The sequence below is a fragment of the Osmia lignaria genome, chromosome 3 (assembly GCF_051020975.1).
Source record: "Osmia lignaria lignaria isolate PbOS001 chromosome 3, iyOsmLign1, whole genome shotgun sequence".
NCBI classification, from domain to species: domain Eukaryota; kingdom Metazoa; phylum Arthropoda; class Insecta; order Hymenoptera; family Megachilidae; genus Osmia; species Osmia lignaria.
The window spans coordinates 10,134,296-10,146,717 of record NC_135034.1 but is presented as its reverse complement, the minus strand read 5'-3'; the positions used below and the strand labels follow the sequence as shown (position 1 = coordinate 10,146,717).

The following is a 12,422-nucleotide window of genomic DNA, read 5'->3' as shown; positions in this document are numbered from 1 at the left end:
TTGACAAGTTGATCCGCACCCCTCGGCTGTCGGTATAGGACTAGTCCACTTCGCAATAGAACATCCGCTGCTTTGTCGTAATAATTAAATATCTTGTCAAAATATTAGTATAAATTATACCATGTAATAACTCAAGTAAATTTTTGATTCTATTTTTTATTATACAATAAAAGAGGAAGAATGACAAATGAAAAAAATATACATTAAGGAAATGATCAGGTTTTTATTCTTTTATTGCTATAATACAATTTGATTGTTGTGTAAAATCTGTTGTAATATACTTAAAAAAAGAAGAGGAAGAAGAAGTATAGAAACAGAGAGAAAAAAGGGTATCTATGCTTACAATTTATTAAGGAATAAAACGCGGAAGCATAGCACAATAGAACAGAACAACAACCCTATTGTGAACGTTAGATTATCTTTATTATTACATCTGTTTAAAAAGACATAACTTATTTATAAAAAATATGAGGATCGGAAATAATGGGAGAAGGGAAGAGGGGGCTAGGAAAAGGGGAAAAAGAGGCAGGATACAAATAGGACCGAAACAAATCCTTAGCTTATGGAATAGTTAATACTAATAAAACTCAGTACTTTTTACAAGTTACAAGGAATAACAAGATCTATCATAATAATTGGGAGTTTTCTAACTTATCATTTAGATAACTGTAGATTGGAGGGTGTAACTTATCTGTCTTTTACATTTTCATTAATTCTTTATCGCTGTTGTCTCGTTAACATCGTTTTGCCACCAATTTTGAACACATTCGTTATCCTTAATTACACCTGTTCAACAATCCTCTAAATTTACTTACACTTGTTTACGTACCAATTAAAAAAATGTTCGATGTTTGGCGATGGTACAACGACGGAAAATATCAAACTCTGTTTAACAAACAGTTATTTATTGTCCAATCTATAATCAGATCTTTTACAATATAGGTACTATTATAGAAAATAAAGAATGAAAATTATCAACATACGTATGTCTCTTGATATTTTCGTCGTTCGCTATTTGGCAGACTTTTCGTGGCTTTAACAATACAAAGGCAGTCGCGTGAAAAATACACTTAATTCGTTACAAAATTCTATGTATATGTATATATATATATATATATATATATATATTTATATATAAATAAAAAATATTTCTCCTTAGGAGCATACAGGTTTGTGATAATAGTCGTGGAAATTGCGTTGGACCCTCGTGTTCCATTATTCGGATAACTTTTATATGAAAGTATATAATTCAGAATTGCATTAAGGACACATCCGAGTCTCGTCGATTCCTCGATGCAACAGTCAATTACACACGTGTATGCGCACATGAAGAAACAGAGTGAGAAAAATATATATATATATATTTATTTATTTAATTACGATTATTAAAAAAGAGGAAACTTTCTACGGGTGGGGGTCTTCACACTGTGGCAAGTCGAAGGCACCATTGTTCGTTGATCCGCGTGTTAACCACCAGAGCAAAGTGGACAAAATATGTCTGGGAAGAAGGCACAATCGTTGAACGAGCACGTAAAACGGCGTGTTTCCGATTCGAAGAGAATTTTACCTCCTCGCATACATATACATATATAAAAAATTACTCATCTATATTTATATTTATAAATATATATATATATATATAGCAGCCGTGGGTAGTGTACGCATTTCTCGTAAAGACGAAGAACGCCGATATCTAACCCGTTTCACCTTACAGGAGAAAAAGACAACGAGATAGAGCGTTGCGATTCGTCGCACTCGCGGATCCCTCGCAAAGATACCAACAACAAGATGCTACAATAAAAATAAAAAAAGAGAGAAACATAGGCGACAAACACCCTCGAACTCGACGAGTCAATCACAGGCAGTTCATGTGCGCTTTACACGACTCACGATCTACTCGTGCGAGCAAGAGAGCATCGCCGGCTTCATATGTAGATCGCCTCGGAGCCTTTGTTGCTTTGGTGGGCAGCCCCGGCGCCGTACGCGTTCGGCGATGCCATGCACTCGGACCAATCGCTGTTCGAGTGAGGAGAACTGGAGGACCAGTGTCCTGGACTATCCGGCGAGGGTGTTGGAAAACTTTCGGGCGCCTGCATTAAATGTTGGGGCGTCACGTCCGGTCCGGAGTGATGAGACGGTGGCGTCAAGTACTGGTAGTACTGTTGCGTCTGTTGTTGGGGTTGCTGCTGTGGTTGTTGTTGCTGTTGCGTGCTTTGTTGCTGCTGTTGCTGTTGCTGCTGTTGTTGCTGCTGCTGTTGGATCTGCTGCTGCGTTTGTTGCATTTGCTGCTGCTGCTGTTGTTGTTGCTGCTGCTGCTGCTGCTGTTGCTGCTGCTGTTGTTGCTGCTGCTGACTGGAGGAGTAGGGAAGGTTCTCAAAGTCGAAACCCACCGGCGGCATGCCACCGTGCTTCTGATGCGTCGCTTGTCGCATGGCGGCAATGTGCGTAGGGGAGGTTGGCAACGATGGCCTGCTTTTCGCCGGAGAGGGTGAACCCATGTAACTCGCCTGTGGCGACAGGGTCATATTCGACTGCACCGAATGCGGCGGAGACTGATTACTGTAGGGCGGTGATAACGTGTTCACCATGCCTTGAGCTTGCCGTTGATGGGGCGCTAACAGTTGGTCGTGAAAATTAGGCAGACCGTAGTTGGTCGTGAACGTGTCGAGGCCCAACTGCTGAAGACCCTGCATCGACTGACCCTTTATGCAGTCCTCGTACGGTGGCGGCTGCTTCGCCGTGGCTGTGTGACCCACTAAAGGCAGAGCGTTGCTGTACAGACTCGCACTGTCGTACGGACTCGGTAAATTTCCTTCTGCACCCTCCGCTCCCTGAGGAATTTCTTGGTTCGGTGGCTGGGCACCGCGTTTGGCGGGTGGCTTCTTTACCGACGGCTTTCGCCTCACCACTACCACTCCGCCTTCCGAGTCGGGACTGTTTGGGTTCCCCGCTGTCCCAGTCTTCGGCCGCTTCTTCGACTTCGCCTGTTTCGGGGCTGAACCGATCACAGTCGGGTGTGTAATTAGTTGGGGGTGATTTGGAGATCCTGTAACAAAGCACATATTATAATATTGTGGAATCTTTTTAAAAGCATCATACGGAAGAATAGATTAACGACGTAACACTTACCCATGAGAGGACCATTTGGAATCATGGTGACCATCTGCGGGGATCTAGGTACGTGCTCGTCGAGCAGTCTCACGATGTCGTGATGTAATCTCTCACTGGCTACGTCTCTTGGTAACCGATCCATGTGATCGGTGATCTCTCTGTTGGCGAACGTATCGAGCAACGCTTTACAAGCTTCGAAGCTGCCTTCCCTGGCAGCGAGGAACAACGGTGTCTCGTCCTTGTCGTCTTGAGCATCTCTGTTCGCACCGTGAACGAGAAGTATATTGACAGCGTCGACGTTGTTAACAGCTGCTGCCCAGTGCAGAGCTGTTTTACCACTGTTGTCGGCTGCGTTAATGTCCGCGTCCGCGTTAATGAGATCCTCCACCATACCCTCGGTGGCTAAACGCGCGGCTAGGATCAACGGCGTGGTGCCGTCGTGCATACGAGCATTCAGGTTCGTTGCCCTGTTCCTCAGCAATATCTGGAAGACACCCATCGCGTCCGCAGCTACGGCAGAGTGAAGAGGCGTTCTACCGGTATTGTCTTGGGAATTCGCGTCGGCTCCAGCGTCGAGTAACCTCTTCGCAGCATCGGCTCTGGCGTATCTAGCCGCCAGGTGAAGAGACGTCTCTCCGCTCTTGTCTGTGGTGGCATTTAAATCGGCACCTTGAGCAACCAAATCGGCGATCACAGCAGCTGTGCCGTCGCTCTCATCCTCCTCTTCTCCGGTATCCAGCCCTCCGCCTCTAACTGCAGCTACCATTAGCGGTGTCATACCACAGGGTCCTCTGGCATCCACGTCTTGACCATGTTCGAGGCTGGGCGGTGTCAACACTCCAGCATCTGGTCTACGTATCTCTGCAGCGTCCAAGTGTTGCTGTGTCCACATTCGAGGCTCCGTTTCTTCGTAATCAGTTATGGCTGTGTGGTCACTCGCGTATCCAGGCTCTATCGCTCTCATCCTCTTCGACGGTGGTAGGTCAGACTCGTCGTCGGACCACTGCTGGGCTCGTCCATTTCCTACGTCCAAGTCCATACAGTTCACCGATGATTGCTTGTTCAAGTTCCTCATCTCTTGACCGTCCGGCCCTCTTCTTCTGGATCTCCGACGTTGCCCACTGCCGCTGTTGGTGCGGAGGAATCCTTCTGGGAACCAAGTGACTCCAACAGCTCGTTTTCTTTGCGCAGTAACCAGAACGCCGACCAGCATTCCTCCAAGCACCACGATGACCACACCGATGAAGACATATTTGTAGTTGGTTGGTGTATCCGGGTATTCCGGACCCTGCGGACCCACCACACCTCGGACTTGCTCGATCGGGAAGTTTCGAGACAGAGAATGCTTGGACGCCGTTGCGGCCAGATACTCGGCTGCTTCGTTGGCCGAAGGGAAACATACCGCTCCTTGGGTGACTGTACACTTCCTGTTGTCGATCTCCAAATAAGCGATCACGCCGCTCTGGGTGTTGGTGTAAATGGTAGTTGGTCTACCGAAGAAGTTGGTCTGCAAACTGGGCTCCCTTTCCCTCTTCCAAGGGTATATCATGTCATTGCCAAGCTCGTCTTGCTTTACTCTCAACGTTGTTCTTAACTCGTGGCCTATGTCCCTGAGAAAGGCGACGACGTTCGAGCGGAAAGTTTGCATGTCCATCCTGACAACTACGGAAATCACACCCTCGGCTAGCGATGGAGGTTCTCTGTCACAGTCGAGTCCGTCCCAATTGCACTCTTCGTTGTTGCAACCATAATCGCAGTGTCCATTGGCGTAGTGTTTGCGACAGTAAGCGTCATAAATAGGACTGTAAACAGAGAAACGTTCGTTAAATAAAATTGTTCATGTTAAAATATGTATTACAATTATTTTAATACTTACTTGCACGGTGCCAACTTCCTTTCACAATCCCTTCCATCGAAAAGACACTGAGCATTATTGCAAACTTCATCGCAGACGTCGTTCATGAAGACGTCCCAGCAGTTGATGGGAGCTGTACAATTTCGCCATGGATTGATACCCAGAGAACAATCGTTTCCATCGAAGTTGCAAGCGTATCTGTTGCACTCTTCATCGCAATGGTGGTTACCAGATTTTTCTTCGCATCTGTTCTCGATACACTTCTTTCTCTCCAATTCTAGATCAAGGTCATACGCATTCATGGTTTTGGGAACGTGAGAGTTAGGGTTGCCAAAGATACCTCCTCCATAGTTAGGGTCGTAAATTTCGCAATTCTTGCCGGTCCACTTGGGTGGACAGTCGCAAGCGTAATCGCCAAGGAGGTTCTTGCAGACAGCGTTCGACTGTTGGCAAGGATTGCTCGCGCATTCGTCTCTGGCATCTATCTCGCAGTGAGTTCCAGTCGTTCCAGGAGGGCAATAACATCTATACCCGACATCGGTTTCAGCTACTCTGCAAGTGCCGCCATTCAGACAGGGTTCCCTGTCGCAATAAGAACCTGCAAATTCACAGTTGTTTCCATAGTAGTCGGTCGGGCAGAGACACGTGTGTCCAGCTTGCTTGGCAGTGCAAACTCCACCGTTCTGACAGGGTGAACTGTCGCAGAAGTTCACCTTCACCTCACAGTGTCGTCCCATGTAGCCAGGTTTGCAGTTGCAGTGGTAGTTGTTGACCAGTTGCACGCAGTCCTGAGTTCCAGGTGATGCGCACGGATTAGACAAGCACTCGTTGATGTCTCCCTCGCATCTGGGACCGACGAAACCGGGCGGACATTTGCATTCGAACCCGCCGACCTTATCCGTGCAAGTTCCATTGTTATGGCAAGTGCCTACGGCGCAGTCGTCGACGTTCAGCTCGCAAATGAAACCCAAAGTGCCTGGTGGACAGGAGCAGCTGAAGTTGCTAATGAGATCATGACATGTACCACCGTTCTGACAAGGATTCGGCCTACAGTCGTCCACGTTCAGCTCACAATTTTGCCCTTGGAAGCCTTTCGTGCATTGACACTGGTAAGAGCCCACCAGATCCTTGCAGGTAGCGCCGTTCTGGCAAGGAGCAGAGTCACACTCGTTCACTTCTTCTTGACAGTACGAACCGGTGTATCCTTCTAGACAGTGGCAACGATGACTGTTACCGATATCCTCGCAACTACCATTGTTACAGAGGTTCTTTTCAGGCACACCCTTCCTGATGGCTGCGTCTTTGCAAGAAACCATCTCCACGTCGCAGACCTTGCCAGTCCAACCGGGCGAGCAATTGCAGTGGTACTTGTTCTTGTGCTGCACGCACGTAGCTTGATTTTCACAGGGGTTATCCACGCACCAGTCCACGTACTGGTCGCATCTAGCCCCTGTGTACCCGTAAGGACAATGACAAGTGTAATACTGAATATGATCGTGACAGGTGGCTCCGTTTAAACAGGGCGAACTGTCGCACTCGTTGATACGATATTGGCAATTCGACCCGGTGTATCCAGGTTTGCAGACGCATGTATAGTTATTGATACCGTCGATACACTTGCCGCCATTCATACAGCTGCTGTCCGTGCAATCCTCGTCGTTCGTCTGGCAATTTATACCGGAGAATCCTAGCTGACATTGACACGTATACGAGTTCACGTATTCCTTGCAGACAGCACCGTTCTGACAGGGCTGCGAGAGACATTCGTCCACGTCGATTTCACAGTGTTTGCCGCTGAAACCGTCGACGCAGAGGCAAGTGTAATCGCCTATGCCGTCCAGGCAGGTACCACCGTTCTGACATGGGACTATAAGGAACAAATTTATCTTAGTCGTGTACGTAACATTCTTGATATTACAATTATAATCGTGTTAAACTTACAGGAGGCACAGTCGTCGGTATTGATGATGCAGTCCCGACCTTCGTAACCTTTCGCACAGAGACACTGATAAGATCCATTGGTGTTCCTACAGGTAGCTCCATTTCTGCATGGGGATGTCATTACACACTCGTCGACGTCCTCGTCGCAGAGTCTGCCCGTGTAACCGACCGAGCAGGTGCAGGCGAAGTCGAGGAAATTCGATGATGGTGAACACTTGGCGCCATGGAGGCATCTGCAATTATAAAAAGAATAACGTTAAGGGAAATTCTTGACACCTAAGGGTAACTTTATATTCCTGAATAAGCTAGCTGTGATAAACGGATGAATTACTATAGAAGAAAGCACAGCTAACTGAATCAAGAATATCGTATCACTTATCCGTAACCGTTGAAAGCCGTACTTGTTTGGTGAACAAGGATCTAATTTATCCTCGCAATTTCTTCCAGTATGAGGCAGTTCGCAGACACATTTGTAGTCGTTGACAAGGTCGATGCAGGAGCCGCCGTTCTGGCAAGGATTATTCGCGCAGTCGTCGATGTTCGTTTCGCAGTTGGTCCCAGCGTAGCCGGGCAAACATTTGCAGCTATATCCGTTCAGATGATCGTTGCAAGTGCCTCCATGCTGGCAGGGGTTCGAGCCACACTCGTCGATGTCCGCCTCGCATCTTTTCCCACCGTAACCTGGCAAACAGTGGCAGATGAACTGGTTCACCCCGTCTTCGCAGGTGCCACCGTTCACGCAAGGATTACTCGCGCATTCGTCCACGTCGCTCAAGCATCTAGCGTCGTAATAGCCGCGTGGACACTCGCACCGGAAACCGTTTATCAGGTCTATGCAGCGACCTCCGTTGGCGCACGGGTTGCTAGCGCACTCGTTGATGTCCGTTTCGCAATGTTGCCCGGTGAACCCTGGCTCGCACTCACAGGAATACCTGTAATTAAATGTGATTACGATGAATTTAGTATTTGAAAAAAGATAACAGTTTGTAATAATTCTAATAAAGAGAGACAAATCTATACCACGACTAATTTTTACCCCTTTAAATATCTCTAAATGAACCTTCAATTTACCTGTTAATACCATCGATGCACCTCGCTCCATTTCTACAAGGATTGCTGTAACATTCGTTCACGTTTACTTCGCAATTGGTACCGGAAGTACCTGGTCTACAGATACACTGATAGCCGTTTATCCTGTCCTCGCATCTTCCTCCAAATTGGCAAGGGTTACTCTCGCATTCGTCGATCTGAGTTTGGCATAATTTGCCGGTGAATCCAGGAAAGCAATTGCAGCTGAAACTGTTCTCTCCGTCGATGCAGGTACCGCTGTGGCAAGGATTCGACTGGCAGTCGTTGATGTTCGTCTCGCAGGAGGCTCCTGTGAATCCTGGTGGACAATCGCAGGTGTATTTCGCGATCGAGTCCTGGCAGATGCCACCGTTCTTGCACGGCGATGATGCACAGTCGTCTATGTTTATCTGACAATGAGAGCCAGCGAATCCGTTGGCACAGGTGCACTTGAATGAATTTATCAAATCGGTGCAAACACCTCCGTTCAGGCATGGTTTTGCCGCGCATTCGTCTATGTCGATCTCGCACTGGGTGCCAGTGAAACCTGCAACAAAATCATTTCCCGATTGTTAATATACTGGCAGAGTTAATATTTGAAGATTATGGCTAAAGAGGAGAGGGAAAAATCAGGCAATAGTTTCTTCCAGGATCCATTCGAACCAGGAATAATTTCCAAGGTGTTCAGGATTAAAAGAGATTCTAATAGCAAAACATCGTTTGAAAGTTGTAATTGTAAGGATTATCCTTTCTGGACGATCCTCGTCGGCCTGGAGGCAGTTTCTTTCCGAGTTAAAAGCAATTCGGGAAATTGCAAACATCCTCAGGGGTCGGATAAAGTCGTCAGCCGGCCTTGAAGCGTAATTAGCCTCAATTAAACGCGTAGCAAGCTGCGAACGAGGGAGACTGGTTCGGATGGACCGGATCGTATGGCTGGCAACTGCTAATTGTATCTTTGATCGATCGACTGTTTGAGCTTTGTTTCCTTTTTTTTTTCCACGCGTTCTTGACCGTCGAACGGTGATCCGCGCGCGTCAATAATCGTGCCAATTATCGGTTGTAATTAGCGGCAGGAGATGACTATCGTCCTGACGATCCGACGGTTCAAGAAGACCGGTCCTCGAAGAACAGCAGGAAGTAATTTGGCTGACCGATGTTTGTAAAATTACTTTTTAATAACAGAATTGAATTATTTATTATTTCGAAACACATTTCTGTCATGAAATGATGTCCAATTTGTCCATATTTACCCAGGTAAATATCGACGTCGATCGCCAGCCGGATGACGCGTGGACTTTTATCGTATTCACATTCATTTGATATTTCTTCGTCTTTTTACCCATTCAAACAATGGACGTGGCTAATTCAGTTGTGAACGCACGTACAACGCGGCGGATCCTCGCCGTTTCCTCTCGAATCTTAAAGTCCCTGTACACAAGCGACTCACTAGCGGCATGAATCATTGAGCAGCGTGCACTGATTTTTCTCGCCGAGGAAATTTGTACGTTTAATTATACATCAGTGAATACTCGATAAGCATCCGTCTAAAGAATAAGTGATAGCAATAATTACAAGCAAGTTTGTATAAGTTAAAAATGTTTGCATAGAAGTAGCTCACATGCAACCAAAAGCATTTTATTAATGTCAGAAGCCTGTTCGCGTATTTCCATACGAATACGTCCGCAGAAACGCGTAGCGTTTGAATTATTAAAGACGTCCCAGGACATGCGAGGCGGGGTTGAAAGAAGAAACATTTTTCAACGCTGAGTTAACACGCCATTGTCTTCACTCGATTTTCATATCAGTCCTGTTTCCTCTTTGGAGAATAAAAATGAAAAACTGAATCGTCCTACGGAACAATCGTTGCGATTTATCAAATGCTAGAAATTTAATTTTTCAACCAGTATGAATAATTCTAATAGAATGTTGAATTTGAATTGAGAATAACTTGGTTCATAGTGATGTAGCAAGGTGGGTTTTATTCAAGAGTCCCAATATCACGTGTATCTGAACGATGATGAAGATGATGACCGGCTCGTAGCTTTCATAGACCTTTGTCCTGGGATCGTTTCCGCGGTACGGAAACGAATCAAGCAGAAATCGAATCACGGCAAGGACTAACGGTACCGAAGATTGCGGAACAATGCGAAAGAATTCCGGTAGAACTTCGTGGTACCACGAGTCCGAAGGAATTAGCAACTCTTGGTCCATGGAATGTTATTGCTTGTTTCTACACCATCTTTCAATTCCGGATGATGACTTTTCAATTATGATAAAGATATTTTAGGAAAATTACCTTCGTATATTAACAATTACAATAGTCTTGCTTCTACTATGAAAACTATTCATTGAAAAATTTCACTGTCTAATTTCAATAAAATTACAATAGAAATCTAGGTGACAATTAGCCCAGCTTTAAGAATTAATTGAAAAAAAATTTGTCTAAAATATATAATAAAATCTCAATTTCTAGAAAAAATGGAGCAGCCTGATTCTTGCATTCAACCCTTCGGTTAAAAGTCTACTCTCTTCAAAGATGAATAAAGTAGAATAAATTCAGGTAATTGAAAATTGTCTTAGCGAAAGGTTCGAAGGGATTGGAAACAATAAACTCCTGATTTAAGAGTCATAAATTGGACTTGGTCGTTATTTCATCGGAAAGTTGAAGGTCTGGCGAATAAGAGAAGAGGCGAGAATTCGATCTATGGTGGTCGTTGATCGTGGCAGCACCGTTTACTCCCACGTTTGGCCAGGCGTGTTCGGATAATTGTAATCTATTGCCTCGCCGGTGTTCTCGAACCAGCCTACGCGCATTGATAAACTATGCGAAAGCCAACACAAGGCCCGTTGATGCACTCTCTGTTATCTGTCCTTCTTCAACCCCTTCTTTCTACATCCGAGACTGCCTCTCACCTGAACCTGTCCGTTTCTTTCGATCGCGCTTCAGCATTCAGCTAACGAGCTTCACCACAACCACGCGTGCGTATTTATACAATGAAATTTGAATACCGCCTGTGTTTTCAGCTGTTTCGGTTCGAACAAGAAAAATGGACGTGTTTTTCAGCGACCGACGAGGGTTTTTAGCATTTTAGATTTAGGGCTGTGGGATAACCCTTTCGGTGCAAGTAGATTATACTATTCTACTATCTTACTATTCTAAATTTAACAGAAACTATATTTTCATATTTCTAATTATTTCTCCACCAGAACTAATCCTTAGTATCAAAGAATTAGCACAGCGCAGCGCACTGTACGTGGACGTAATTTATGCATAAAGTAACAAAGTGCATCTTGCAGATTGTTAATCAACAACGGTTACCGCCCATTCAGTGTGAGTGCATCCTACACAGAACAACACTTTCCTTTCATCGGATATTCGAAGCAGACAGCCGAAGAACATGTCCGTTTTCTAATTTAAATTTGCAATCAAACTGAAAGATATTATTTTTCTTAGAGAAGTCTACCGTTCTCGATTTTCTATTATACGAAACAAGCTCGTTTCAATTCTGAAAATAACCCGTTCTCTTAATAATAATAACAAAATGGAAGGATATCAAGAAAAACCAATTCAATACCTTCTTCCGCAAGACTTATTTAGCCGAAGACGACCATTGTACACATCGTTGATGCGGTTGCGGAACCCTTTGATTCTCTTATGTGATTCTCCACGAACAAACTCGGCCCTTGTATCGATCCGAATCGAACACTCAGTTTACGCGAATCGAGAAACGATCGAATCGTTTGGTGCACGCTTGTGTCAGCCCGGAGGATCACTTCATTCGTCGCATTTAACCAATTTCGTGCCTCCTTTAGGCTGGCTTAATCATGGACAAAAAACAGCTCGTCACGAAATCCACGCATTAAGAGATTCTTTTCACTGTTACCTCTTCTTGTCTCGTTTCTTCAGAATGAGAATTTCTTATATCACCGCAGAGGTTCCTTCGAGTCAGAAATCCTTTAAGTATTCCAAGCAAATTTTATACATTTCCTTCGTGCAAATGACTAAATTTATGATAATTTGGAGAAGTGGTGATTTCACTTTGTTAGAGGAACTGGATGATCTCATCGAGGACAGAATTAAAGCTCACTTGTGAGACACAAACTTAACCTACTTACGTATAAAAAAAAGGACAACGCGTTATTGAATAAATAAATAAAATTATTACTTTGTACCTGAACGAAGAACTCGGTTCCTATATGAATCGTTACAATCTTTGCGGCAATATAGAAATTCAGAATCCGATTGAAAGGCAATCCATGGTGCACACCCGAGTAACTTGTAATACCGGCGAGGATAATAAGAAGAGTGTAACGAGCGATCAAAGCTCTGGGGTCGGTCCATAGCCTCGGATCAAAGGTCGAGCCACAGGGAAGAAGACGAAGGTGAGACTCGAAGCACCTGTGGCCAGATGATCTTCGCGATTAACGGTCCAACCTCGGCTACCTG

At 45.1% G+C, this 12,422-nt stretch overlaps 1 protein-coding gene across 2 annotated transcripts in view; it reads right to left on the bottom strand.

The window, feature by feature from the left end:
- Positions 1 to 215: 215 nt before the first annotated feature.
- The window catches only part of N (neurogenic locus Notch protein), a 162,998-nt gene continuing 150,791 nt past the window's right edge, over positions 216 to 12,422 (bottom strand). For both annotated transcript variants that reach the window (XM_034332726.2, XM_034332727.2), the window contains 6 exons: positions 7,979 to 8,522; positions 7,309 to 7,839; positions 6,908 to 7,140; positions 4,988 to 6,833; positions 3,130 to 4,913; positions 216 to 3,046 (listed from right to left, as the gene is read on the bottom strand). In XM_034332726.2, coding sequence (XP_034188617.1) covers positions 1,926 to 3,046; positions 3,130 to 4,913; positions 4,988 to 6,833; positions 6,908 to 7,140; positions 7,309 to 7,839; positions 7,979 to 8,522 — 6,059 coding nt within the window. In that variant the 3' untranslated portion in view covers positions 216 to 1,925. The remainder of the gene's footprint in view (positions 3,047 to 3,129; positions 4,914 to 4,987; positions 6,834 to 6,907; positions 7,141 to 7,308; positions 7,840 to 7,978; positions 8,523 to 12,422) is intronic.